The sequence below is a fragment of the Saccopteryx bilineata genome, chromosome 2 (genome assembly GCF_036850765.1).
Source record: "Saccopteryx bilineata isolate mSacBil1 chromosome 2, mSacBil1_pri_phased_curated, whole genome shotgun sequence".
NCBI classification, from domain to species: domain Eukaryota; kingdom Metazoa; phylum Chordata; class Mammalia; order Chiroptera; family Emballonuridae; genus Saccopteryx; species Saccopteryx bilineata.
In genome coordinates, this window is record NC_089491.1 from 55082355 (window position 1) to 55094647 (window position 12293).

The 12293-nt window shown below is 38.6% G+C and overlaps 1 protein-coding gene across 2 annotated transcripts in view; it reads right to left on the reverse strand.

Annotated features, from left to right (window-relative positions):
• Positions 1 to 2531: 2531 nt before the first annotated feature.
• The window catches only part of LOC136324346 (cytochrome P450 1A4-like), a 39342-nt gene continuing 29580 nt past the window's right edge, over positions 2532 to 12293 (reverse strand). The window contains exons 8-9 of one of the 2 annotated variants that reach the window (XR_010729074.1): positions 9133 to 9199; positions 6588 to 6918 (exon numbers count right to left, since the gene is read on the reverse strand). Coding sequence is in view for 1 of the 2 variants with exons in the window: in XM_066257086.1 (XP_066113183.1) it covers positions 2563 to 2635 (73 nt within the window). In the remaining variant the exon portion in view is untranslated. Of the gene's footprint in view, positions 2636 to 6587; positions 6919 to 9132; positions 9200 to 12293 lie in introns of those variants that run through there. The other variant, XM_066257086.1, reaches the window with a different exon arrangement.

The following is a 12293-nucleotide window of genomic DNA, read 5'->3' on the forward strand; positions in this document are numbered from 1 at the left end:
GGAGTCAGGAGATGATTTCATTCTTTTATGTTCTGAAGGCCACAGCTAGGGTCAAGGGTTTAGAGATTCCCAGAGAACATGAAGCATCTACATGTATAGAACAACATAATTTAAAAATAAATATTTGGTGACATTTGTAATATGAGTTTCCCTCCTCCTTCTGGTTTCAGATTTCAGGAATAAAAAACTGTGATTGTACAATAATAAGATTATAAAGGCACTCCTCAGTCACCACAAATCTGATGGTACGTTAGTATGGGCCTTACCTTCCTTTTTCAGGCATTTTAGGTAATGAGGGTAGGGTACTCCTATAAAAATTGTAAAACAGCCTGACCAGGTGGTGGCGCAGTGGATAGAGCGTCAGACTGGGATGCAGAAGGACCCAGGTTTGAGACCCCGAGGTCGCCAGCTTGAGCGTGGGCTCATCTGGTTCGATCAAAAAGCTCACCAGCTTGGACCCAAGGTTGCTGGCTTGAGCAAGGAGTTACTCAGTCTGCTAAAGGCCCACGAAAAAACTGATGATTGATGCTTCTTATCTCTCTCCATTCCTGTCTTTCCGTTCCTGTCTGTCCCTATCTATCCCTCTCTCTGACTCTCTCTCTGTCTCTGTAAAAAAAAAAAAAAAAAAAAAAAAAGTTGTAAAACAGCCTGATGGACTGAAATATTAATTTATGTTTTGTTCTTGATGTACTTTTCTCCAGTTTCCCCTTTACACTCTCTGGCCTCATAGGAGGTTCTTGCTGTGGGACAGAAATGATAAATGTTTTCCCGGTCCTCCGGGAAGGGGCTATGCCTGAAGGGAAAAAGGAGATATATACCTTGTGGAAAAGAGGGGGAGGGAGGGGAGGCATCCTCCAGGGAATTGGGAATGGAAAGGGAGATCTGGAAATTCCAGTTGAAACCTATAGCTTCCTCCATCACAGAAACCCTAGGCTCTTAGATTTTTGTAATCCTTATGAGCCAAAATAAGGCATCTCAGAGGTAACTGAGTGGAAGCAAGCCCAAAGGACTTTCCCAGAATGCCTTTTTGTTCATAAAATCGTTTGTGTGAGAAAGGAGGTAAACTGATTCAGATTGAATTATCATGGAATTGAAGATTAGAGAAACATTCAAGTTTACTGTATTTTTTGCTCCATAAAACACACTTTTTTACCCCTAAAAGTGGAGGGGAAAATGTCCGTGAGTCTTATGGAGCAAATGTTCATTTTTTTTAGCTATTGCAGGGGTCCTGAGCTGGTAAACATAAGTAGAATGAGCACCAGCGGGAGTGTAATCATACCCACCACAACGGGTGCAGAAACCCAGCATCTGCTGAGTGATCTCCTGGTTCTGGTTTCCACAGTTCCATGCAGTGTAGGAGGGAAGGCGAGTGATGTTGGTGGGTGCATTCATCTGGCATCACTGAGGACAGACATAAGAGGCGTGCTGCAGTGGTGGAGCTCTGTGTGAGGTGCTGACATCACTGCTGCCCTATTAGTGCTTGACTAGTTTAGAGCATTGTAAGGCCACCATCACAGCTGCCGGGCTCATGCAGGTTCACATTTGATTCGGACAGATGGTAATGAAACAAAAGAGCCAAGAACTGGTGTGCCATTACCTTTAATCCTAGCTTGCACCTGGTGGGCAAGAAATACACACAGTGGGAAAACACTTCCCTTTTCATTCAGGGCTCCCAAAGCCACTGACTTATCCAAGTATTCCTAGAATCAAAGATTTCTACCTCACCAACCTTATTCACCTCTATTCCCCATCTCCTTCTTTCTGCACAAACTCTGTACAAAACAGCTTCTCCTTCAGCACTCCACCATCTTGGCTGCTTCTCCTCTGCAATGTTAATTTCAGGAACTGAGAGAGAAAGCCCCTGGTCTCCCTTATTTAAAAGTGTAGAAATTAAAGCCTTTGAGCCAGTATACAAATAAGGAAGTCTCTGATACAAAGCCATTTATCTGAGGCATAAATGAGATTTCTTATAAGAGTGCACCACCCCACATCTTGAAACAGTCAAGGGTGTGGGGAAAAGCTTAGTGTTGGGAAGATCTTAGTATTAAAAGGATAGGAAAGGCTTAGACTTAAAACTAAGCCTTAGGCTATAAGGTCCCTGCCTGCTTACAGCCTGTCCCCCACTCCCAATACAAACTATAAGCAAGCAAACATATACATCATTTTTGCAAACTTATTTAACCCACAAGCACATATTAGCGAAACCACAAAAAAATACTTTAAAGAAATGAAGACTCATCTAGCTGTAATTCCTGGGGATCTTACCAGCCATTGCAACCTCTCAATGTTTCCATCAACAAACTGTTTAAAGTCTTTATGTGAGAAGATTGGAACAAATGGATGGCTGCTGGTAATCATGATCTGACACCAACTGGATGAATGAAGAGACCCACTATCACTCAAGTTTGTGAACGGGTGAAACATCATGGCAGTCAGTGAAGAATGAAACCGTGGTAAAGTCATTCAAAAAATGTGGCATTACCCTGACCTGTGGTGGCACAGTGGATAAAGTGTCGACTTGGAACACTGAGGTCACTGGTTTGAAACCCTGGGCTGGCCTGGTCAAGGCACATATGGGAGTTGATGCTTCCTGCTTCTTCCTGCTGCTCTCGCTCTTTCTCTCTCTCCCTCCTCTCTAAAAATGAATAAAAAATATATGGCATTAGCAATGCCTTAGATGGCACTGAAGATGGTATCATATATGAAAATATCAAAGAAAGTAATACTAGTCATTGTGAGAAACTGAGCTTCTTAAATTCTGACACTAGCAATGATGAGTTCCTGGGGTTCCCAGACAACTAGAAGGGTTTTGAACATTAAAGTGTCTTCTCATTTGTTAATAACAGTGCTAATGGTTGTTAATACTGCTGTTGAGTTTACATTGTTGAAATATTATTGTGATATATTTTATTTAATATTTTAACACACCATTTGGTTTAGAATATTTTTTTTTCTTGTTTTCCTCCTTAAAACCCTAGGTGAGTCTTATGGTCAAGTGAATCTTATGGAGCAAAAAATATGGTATTATAAAACTAAACACTCTTTTAGAGATTATGTACTAAAATTTTATAGTTCAAATTTAGCTTCTCAGTCTCATATCCTCTCCTCCCCTCCAAGAATTATTAATGTAACTTTTGGGCAGATAAAATATATTATGCTCACTTTGTTGAAGATGGCGCTGCCCATGTACAGGCCGTTGCCTAGGTGATATTAATGTGTGTTGGGGGCTGGCTGTGGGCAGGCAGGATCCTTGGAGCCTGGGGCTTGGTTTTGGGATTAAGCCTTTCCCACCCTTTTTGATGTGGGATGGTACAATCCCATTATGCCCCAGATAAGTGACTGTATTAGAGACTTTCCTATTTTGTATATTGGATTAAAGGTTTGGATTTCTACACTATAAAATAGGGGCAGAGCGAGAGCTTGCGCTCTTGGTTCCTGAGATTATCATTAGAGGAGAGAGCAGAGCAGAGAGCAGAAGGACGCCATGTGGAGTAGGCCAGGAGAAGCAGCCAAGATGGCAGAGTGTTGAGTGAGAGGCCAGTTAATGCAGAGTTTGTGCAGGGAGAAGGAAGGAGATGGGGAACAGAGGTGAATAAGTCTGGTGAGCTAGAAACCTTTGATTCTAGGAAACTCGAATAAGTCAGTAGCTTCGTGAGCACTAAATGTGATTGGGTTTTGGAGCCCAGTGTGTGTTTTTACTTGCCCGCCAGGTGCAAGCTAGGATTAAAGAAGATGGCCCATCAGTTTTTGGCTCCGCCATTTCTTTGCCGACTGTCCGAATCCAATGCGAACCTGCATGGGCCAGGCTGCTGTGATAGTGGCCGTGGCCACTGGCTATACAGTAACTATTCCTCTAAACAAAGGAAAAAAATGTCTGATTCAAAAAAAAATAAAGAAATGAGAACAGGATATAAAAGCAACTCTTTTTTTTTAATGTCTTCGCCCGGGGACATATTGACAAAAGCAGTGTTTTCAACACACTGGTCCATGGACAGATAGTTGAAAACCACTGGACTAGAGGATTAAATGAGAAAGTAAAATTTTAACTAAGTATCATTATCATGTAACAAATTAATTCTTGTGAGATGGGAATTAGAGAAGGGTAGAATTTGTGGATTTTCACATTCTTGTTACCTGCCTGTCTGTCAGGGGCAGATTTAACGGTGGGCGCACTGGGCGCACGCCCTGGGCCCCAACTTCTGAAGGGCTCCGCAAAACCCCAACTTCACATGTCTTTCTAATGACATCAGTTTGATTTCATATCTGCAATTTTAACATTAATAGTACATAATATTTTTTATTTATTTAAAAATATGCTTAGCATGTATTTTTATTTTCTTTGTCTTTTTTTTTTTTTTTAAGGGGCCCAATATTTTCTTCTGAGCCCGGGACCTCAACTGTCTTTAATCTACTTCTGCTGTCTGTACTGCAACAAAAGAGTCATGTTTGGGCTTTGATAATATGGATTGAATAACACATTCATAGCTGAATTATGCTAGGAAATAGAAAAATTAGCATTTGCAACTTTCTGTGTTAGAGTGACAAGGAGTTGACAGGAACTGAGAAAAGAACTTACCTTGGGTTATACTGCTACTCCTTTAGTTCATTATTTTCTCTTCAAACCTGCCTTATTTTAGTTCCTTACACAAACAAGGTGTCTGTAACTTGTGGTTCAAAATTATCAATGGTTAATTTTTTCTTCTTTCATTCTGCCTTAGCCAGAGTTATACCCAAACAGGCAAATACTTTCACCAACTCCTTTTTAAAGGAATGGCAGATACTTTCCTGTGAGACTTAGCCCTTGAAAGAATCCCAGCATAATGCAACTGGGGTCTTACTTCCCACTCTTCTGGGGTCCTAGACTTTGTTTCCTGTCCCATGGACAGGTCTAGTACTTACTCAGCACTTTGGATTGCTTTCTTACCATTACAAGCCTCTACTTCCTTCTCATGCTTTGAAAAGATGATTGTTCAATTGTATTGGCATTTTTCTATGTGCTTCTCCAAAAAGATTTTTCTGAATATCAGATCAGCTCTCTTGATCCTGTTTTTCTTTTTTTTTCTTTTTCTTAAGTAAGAAGCGGGGAGGTAGAGAGACAGACTCCCACATAAGCCCTGACCTGGATCCACCTGCCTAGTCCCCTACCAGGCATTGCTCTGCTCATCTGGGCCATTGCTCAGTTGCTCTCAGCAGCCCATTGCTAAAATACCTCAGCAACTGAGCTATTTTAGAGCCAGAGGTGAGGCTATGGAGCCATCCTCAGCACCCGGAGCCAACTTGCTCCAACTGAGCCATGGCTGCTGGAGGCGAAGACAGAGATAGAGAGAAGGGAGAGGGGTAGTGGTGGAGAAGCAGATGGTGACTTCTCCTGTGTGCCCTGACAGGGAATCAAACCTGGGACATCCACACACAGGGCTGATGCTCTACCACTAAGCCAGCCACCCAGGGCCAACCCTGTTTTTCATTAAACACATTTGAGTCAGTCTTTTGCCCACAGCCTTTCACAAAACTAATATTAAAAGATAATTCTCAGAAAAAAAGTAAAATCATGATTCTCATACAGATACGAAATGAACACTTGTTAAAGAATTTGTTATATTTATATAATCTGAGATGTTAAAACAAAATTTAATCCAGTATATTTGAGGATCTAATTACTTTATTACATGATTCATGAATCAGGCACATCCACTTTAGCAACTAGAAGGGTTCTCTAAGGAGTTCTTTAATATAAAAAGTTTTTATAGGAAGAAGGATGAAACAAAACACAAGAAAATATTATTTTTAGACCAGGGCATCTTTTTTTCAAGGTGAAAAAGATGGCAAGGGTTTTTTTACCATGCAGATCACCTCTTGTTTCTATGGGGAGGAGTTTGGGGACAGGGAGGAGGATGAAGAGGGCCCACATGACAGATTACCAATCTGGTGATTGACCAGAAAATACCAGTTTGGTTAATTAAAATTATGTTTTGGGGAGAGTAGAAACAGTTCAGGTATTAAATTTAGGTTTAGCAACAGAGAGAACCAAAGAAACATTATAAGTGGTTCAAAGGAAAAGTCAAAACAGCACACATTTCTATGGAGTAAAGGAATGTTGAAATTGAGGGTTCTAATATTGTAATTTTGTGACCAAATATAGGGAAACTTCTTCAATTTAGTCTCTGACTCTGCTCAAGTGATTAGACCATTATGCAGTTTAAACTCTGACTCTGTCTGCCTGAAGAACTGCATTCTTTGGATTGTCCATTTTACTACAAAACTTGTTTTACTACTTTAATTTGCAGACTCCAGGGGAAACTGAGGCATTGGCCCCTGCCCTGTAAGCCCCCCTTCTTTGCTGACCATATATTTTTTCACCATTTTTTTTATAAATAAATTTTTATTTTAATGGGGTGACATCAATAAATCAAGGTACATACATTCAAAGAAAACATTTCCAGGTTATCTTGTCATTTAGTTCTGTTGCATACCCATCACCCAAAGAGAGATCGTCCTCCGCCACCCTCCATCCAGTTCTCTCTGTACCCCTCCCCCTCCCCCTCTCCCTCTCCCTCCTTCCCTCCCCCACCCCCCATAACCACCACACTCCTGTCCATGCCTCTTAGTCTCGCTTTTATGTCCCACCAATGTATAAAATCCTGCAGTTCCTGTTTTTTTCTGATTCGCTTATTTCACCCCGCACAATGCTACCAAGACTCCACCATTCCGCTGTAAGTGATCCGATGTCATCATTTCTCCTAGCTGAATAGTATACCATGGTGTATATGTGCCCCATCTTCTTCATCCAGTCCTCTATTTTTTTTACAGTGATTTAAAGCCTTTAATCAAACTCTTGGCCAATACAGCAAGAATCCATAAAAGAGAAGTGTCCTTAACATGTTCACCAAGTCCAAGTTGGCCCCATCACCATGCAAATCCCTGAAAAATGCAAGCCAACCACAGTTCAGTCTGTTAGGAGCTGTCACGGGGAGCAGGAGTCCAGGAAAGTTCCCCACAGGAAAAGTCCGCATGGCACTGGAATTGTTGTCACCATTCTATACTTCTCATTTTTTTTTTTTTTTTTAAAAATTTTATTTAGAATTTTAATTTAATGGAATGACATTGATCAATAAGAGTACATAGGTTTCAGGTAAATATTTCCATAACATTTGAACTATTGATTGTGTTGTATGCCCATCACCCAAAGTCAAATCATTTTCCATGAATGTATGTTTGTCCCTCTTTACTCTTTTCCCCACTACCCCTTGACTACATCCTGGAACGCAACTGTTGGATATAACCAGTGACTCTACCTGCTACCCATGAGTAAATGGAAACCACCCATTGTTCTTACCTCGCAACCCCAATTTCTGACCCCTGATTTAGCAGATCCATAAAAATCCAGTTACTCCCATCAATTAGAAAATAAATGATATAAGTTTATGGTCTTATTTCCTTAGCTAGCTATTTTCTTGATCAGTAACTCCACCTGCAACTCTTGGCTTTAAACCCTTGCTTTATTCTTCCTATCTTAGAGCATGTGTTTAGTTCATGCCAAAGGTTTCATTCTCTGATTTGCAAATCATATTAGAATAAAACTGTCTTTCAACCCTCAGAGGAGTCCTGTGGAACTTTTGTTTACAAAATGAATTGCAAATGGAGACAAAACTGGTTTTTCCACAGCCAATGAAGTCATTACCAAACTAGATAGAACATGTCAACTAAATACTACCGGACAAGTCAGAATTTACCTATCAGTTACCTACGTTTACAAAGACTTGCAAGATAGCTCAAAAACAATGAACTGGGCTAAAATCTGATAAACCAGAAGGTCAGAAAATGCAGTTTTCTACTGAAACACAATTTTTTTACACTAGTCTTTTCAAGGTTATTAATGGCCTCTACACTGAAAAGTTTAATGTTATTTCTCAGTAATCATCTTGTTACAACTATTAGAAGCTTTTGATACAACTAATAACTCAATCCTTTTAAAAAATAATTTCTTCGCTCTCTCCTTTCCTGGTTCCTCTTAATTATTAAAAAAAAAATCCTCCATCTATTCTTATTGCCTAGGTGATTGTATCTAATTTCAAAGGTTTAAATACTAATTATATATCTAAAACTCCTAGTATTATATCAATATATTCAGTTCTAACTTCTGAGTATTCCTGAGATACATTTTCAAATTTACAGCTATGTCAATTTGTCATTTTAAAATTTTGTTATTCTAAACAAATTTTTATTTCTTTCAATCTCTTTTTACACACACACACACACACACACACACACACACACACGCTTCATGCAGTTCTATTTACTAAAGCCAAGTCTGCAGAGCAGCAATTTTTAACTTTTTTCATCTCCTGGCACACATAAACTAATTACTAAAATTCTGTGGCACATCCAAAAATATATATATTTTGCCAATCTGACCAAAAAAAAGGGGGGGTATACTTTTGATTCATTCCTACCAGATGACTATTGCTGTGTTGGCTATTGTCATTTCTTTTAGTTGACAGTCTAAGGGAAAAGAGGTCAGTGCCCCTGACTAAATAGTCAGGTATTGCATGTTTTAAAATTTTTTGTGCCATATCGGTTGAAAATTGCTGCTGTAGAGTCACCCTGAATGTCTTCCATTAGTTCCCCAAGCCCATTCTTCAACTTCTAAGCCCTGACTCATGACAATGAAAAAGCTGACCTGTAGGAATTAAATCAATGTTCTTTGTCCTTTGTCTTGCAGTTGGTTCCAGTTAATCAGTAGCCTTTGCTGAAGATTGGTGGGAGGGAGAAAAATGAGGTCAAAGTATTGATCCCCTTGTCTATGTCCTTATGGGATAGCTTTGAGCTAGGTAGTTTGTTGAAGTCTGGTCTTAACTTTATTGAACAGAGGTTTTTATTTGTGTATATTAAACTTTCACTTTCAAGTTTGAATATCTACATCTTCTGTTCATTTTTCAGGGCATTTTACTATCCGATGGGTTTTCTTATACCCTGCTCATATGTGTATAAATAATTCTCTTTTAAAACATCTCTAATTATTTTAATTTAATGTGCCATATTTTTTCTGACGGAACCTTGACTGATAAAAACCCTCATCTAGCAATTTTTCTTTATCTATTTTCAAAGTATAACCAGAGTTTAAGTACTTCTTACCTAAAGCTCCCTGGTCCACCACCATTATCTCTCTTCTGTTTTTTATTAGCCACTTCACTGGTTTTCCCTAGGATTTTAAAACAACAACAATAAAATCAGAAAAGTGTTCTAGAGAAAAACGCATAATTATCTCTTGAAACACAAAATTTATTTTTCCCACACTGATTTTGTCAAGAACATTAATGACCTTTGCACTGAAAAACTGAATGTCATTTTTCAGTGACCATTGTGCAAGTGTGTAATAGTCTTTAACACTTGCCCTTCTACAGTCTATTCTCAAATACAAACAGACTATCTTTGGAAACAAATATCATGTCCCTCATGATCAAGCCCCCTACCATCTGTCCTCTTTCTCTTCTGGATCCTCATTCTACACCAGTCCTTCTGGCATTCTTGCTACTCCTTTAATATGCTTAGCATATTCTTGTCTTAGGGTCCTTCTTTACTGGAACCTGCTTCCCTTGGATATTTATTTAGTGACTACTTCATTACAACTCTGCCTAAAAGTCACCTTTTCCAAAGGAACTTTCCTCAATATTATATGAAAGATCATCCTCAGCCCTTTCCACTGTTACCTGCTGACCTCCTTACTCTGCTTACCAGCACTAGACATATATCTAAGTTCTATGAGAGCAAGATTTTAGCTACTCTATGTGATGATGTTTCTACTGTGTCTATAAAAATATCTGTTCCATAGTGCTACCCAATTCAACATATGTGGAGTGAAATGAAGGAATAAATGTGTGTATTTCAAATAATAAAAAATTTATGTTTGAAAACTGAGTGATAAGTGGTCAGTCTCAATTCTATTAAATCTCAACCATTTGTCAACAGAAAGCAAAGTCATCTCCTAAATATAATCTCAAATAGAATCAAATATTTGAAAATTGTTGATTGGCCTCAATGTCACTTTAAAGCTGAAACACAAACAAAATCCTAGTTGTGCAATGATTAGTCAGAAAGCCAATAAGGCAGAAACAAGTCAGCTGGATAAACAAGATGAATATAAAAGAAACCACAAAACACCATAGTGAAGTGCAAGCAATATTTTCTTTAAGTAAAAGGGCATAATTATGGTATTGATAGTATAGCTAATGTTTTTTTTACTTAATAAAATTTCCTTGAATAAAATTGGGATTGTCAAGTGAACTTCTAAATTTTGCATTAGAAGACAATTGAGGTATGCTGCATTATTCTTTCATCAAACTGAGTTACTTTATTTACAATTTTTCACTTAGAGTCTCCTTAGTTTTCACTGTATTACTATCTCTTAAAAACTCAACTCATTAAAGAAGCAATATCAGTTTCATCTTACACATCTTTGATAACATTTCCACACTCTTTCATGTACAATTCTGAATTTTTTTTGGTTTGTTTTTGTTTTTGTATTTTTCTGAAGCTGGAAACGGAGAGAGACAGTCAGACTCCCACATGCGCCCGACCGGGATCCACCCGGCACGCCCACCAGGGGCGACGCTCTGCCCACCAGGGAGTGATGCTCTGCCCCCTCTGGGGCATCGCTCTGCCGCGACCAGAGCCACTCTAGCGCCTGGGGCAGAGGCCAAGGAGCCATCCCCAGCGCCCGGGCCATCTTTGCTCCAATGGAGCCTTGGCTGCGGGAGGGGAAGAGAGAGACAGAGAGAAAGGAGGGGGGTGCGGAGGTGGAGAAGCAAATGGGTGCTTCTCCTATGTGCCCTGGCCAGGAATCGAACCCGGGTCCCCCACACGCCAGGCCGATGCTCTACCGCTGAGCCAACCGGCCAGGGCCAATTCTGAATTTAAATTATTTTCCCCATAATAGTAGCAGAGTGTAATCTGGCATTTTTCTGAAGATTCCCAGCATCAGCTAAGAGAGTCAAATTCAAATTTTCATACCCATCTTATTTGATAAGAAAAAAAAAAATACAATCCACTTAAACCCACTTAAATCCAATAGAAATAAGGGAAATAGTGAGTATCCCTTCCTAATAGCTCCTGAGAGATTCCAATATTAACTTTAATTGGACACCTTCTAAAAATCAATAGCTTTTTCTCTACCTTAATAATAGTAATTTGAAACTAAAGTGGAAAAAAAACATACCCATTTATTGTAAAGACAAAACAAAAATTTGAGAGCTATAGCAAGAGTAGTACTAGACATAACAGTTTAATTACAAAATCTAAGAGAAATACAGATATAAAGTGATTCTGGATGCATATGAATCTCTAAGAATTGCTGAAAAATTATCAATATTGAATGAGAACAATTAAGTAGACAAAGTAGGAGACTTCTGGACAGTAAGATAACAATTAAGTCACTATAATAAATACTGTATCATATTGGCTCAGAACTACATAAATATAATAGTCATATATTGTTGAGCACTCACAGAAAGGTCAGGGCATAGGGGATTTTAATTTAACAGTGATAAAAAGTGGTTAATTTAATCAAGTATTGACATGGTTGATTATCCAAACAAGTTTGGGTCGCTACCTTTATTTGTTTATGTATGTATGTATGTATGCATGTATGTATATATGTATGTATTTAGATTTTATTACTGATTTTAGGGAGAAAAAAGGAAGGGGCAAGGAGTGAAAAGCATCAATTTGTAGTAGTTGCTTCTTGTATGTGTCTTGATCAGGCAAGCCCAGGGTTTTGAACCAGCAATCTCAACATATCAGGTCAACACTTTATCCACTATACTACCATTGGTCAGGCTCTACCTTTATATACATATATATGAGAAATATTGAAAGAAAATGTAGGAGTCTATTTGTAAAAATCTAGGGTGGGACTTTCCTAATTATGACAGGAATCTCAAAAACCACCAAGGAAAACACTAGATATATTTGGCTATTTTAAGATTATATATATTCTCATGGAGAAAGATACCATAAACAAAATGAAATTACAAACTCAAATATGCCTATAAATTAAGTGTGGAAATGTTTTGTTTTTCTTAGAGACTAGTTATTGAAGGATCATTGCTTATAAAGTCCACTTTTGGAATTCACAAGATCATCTAACAAGTGAAAAAGGAATTTCAAACTTTCTTAATAAAAGATTGAAAGAATTTCACTGTTAAAACTCAAGATTGGAGACCTGAAGATGGCAGCGGAGTAGGCAGATGCACAGACTCCCAGCTCAGACCACCAAACTGGATTACAAATTAATTTAG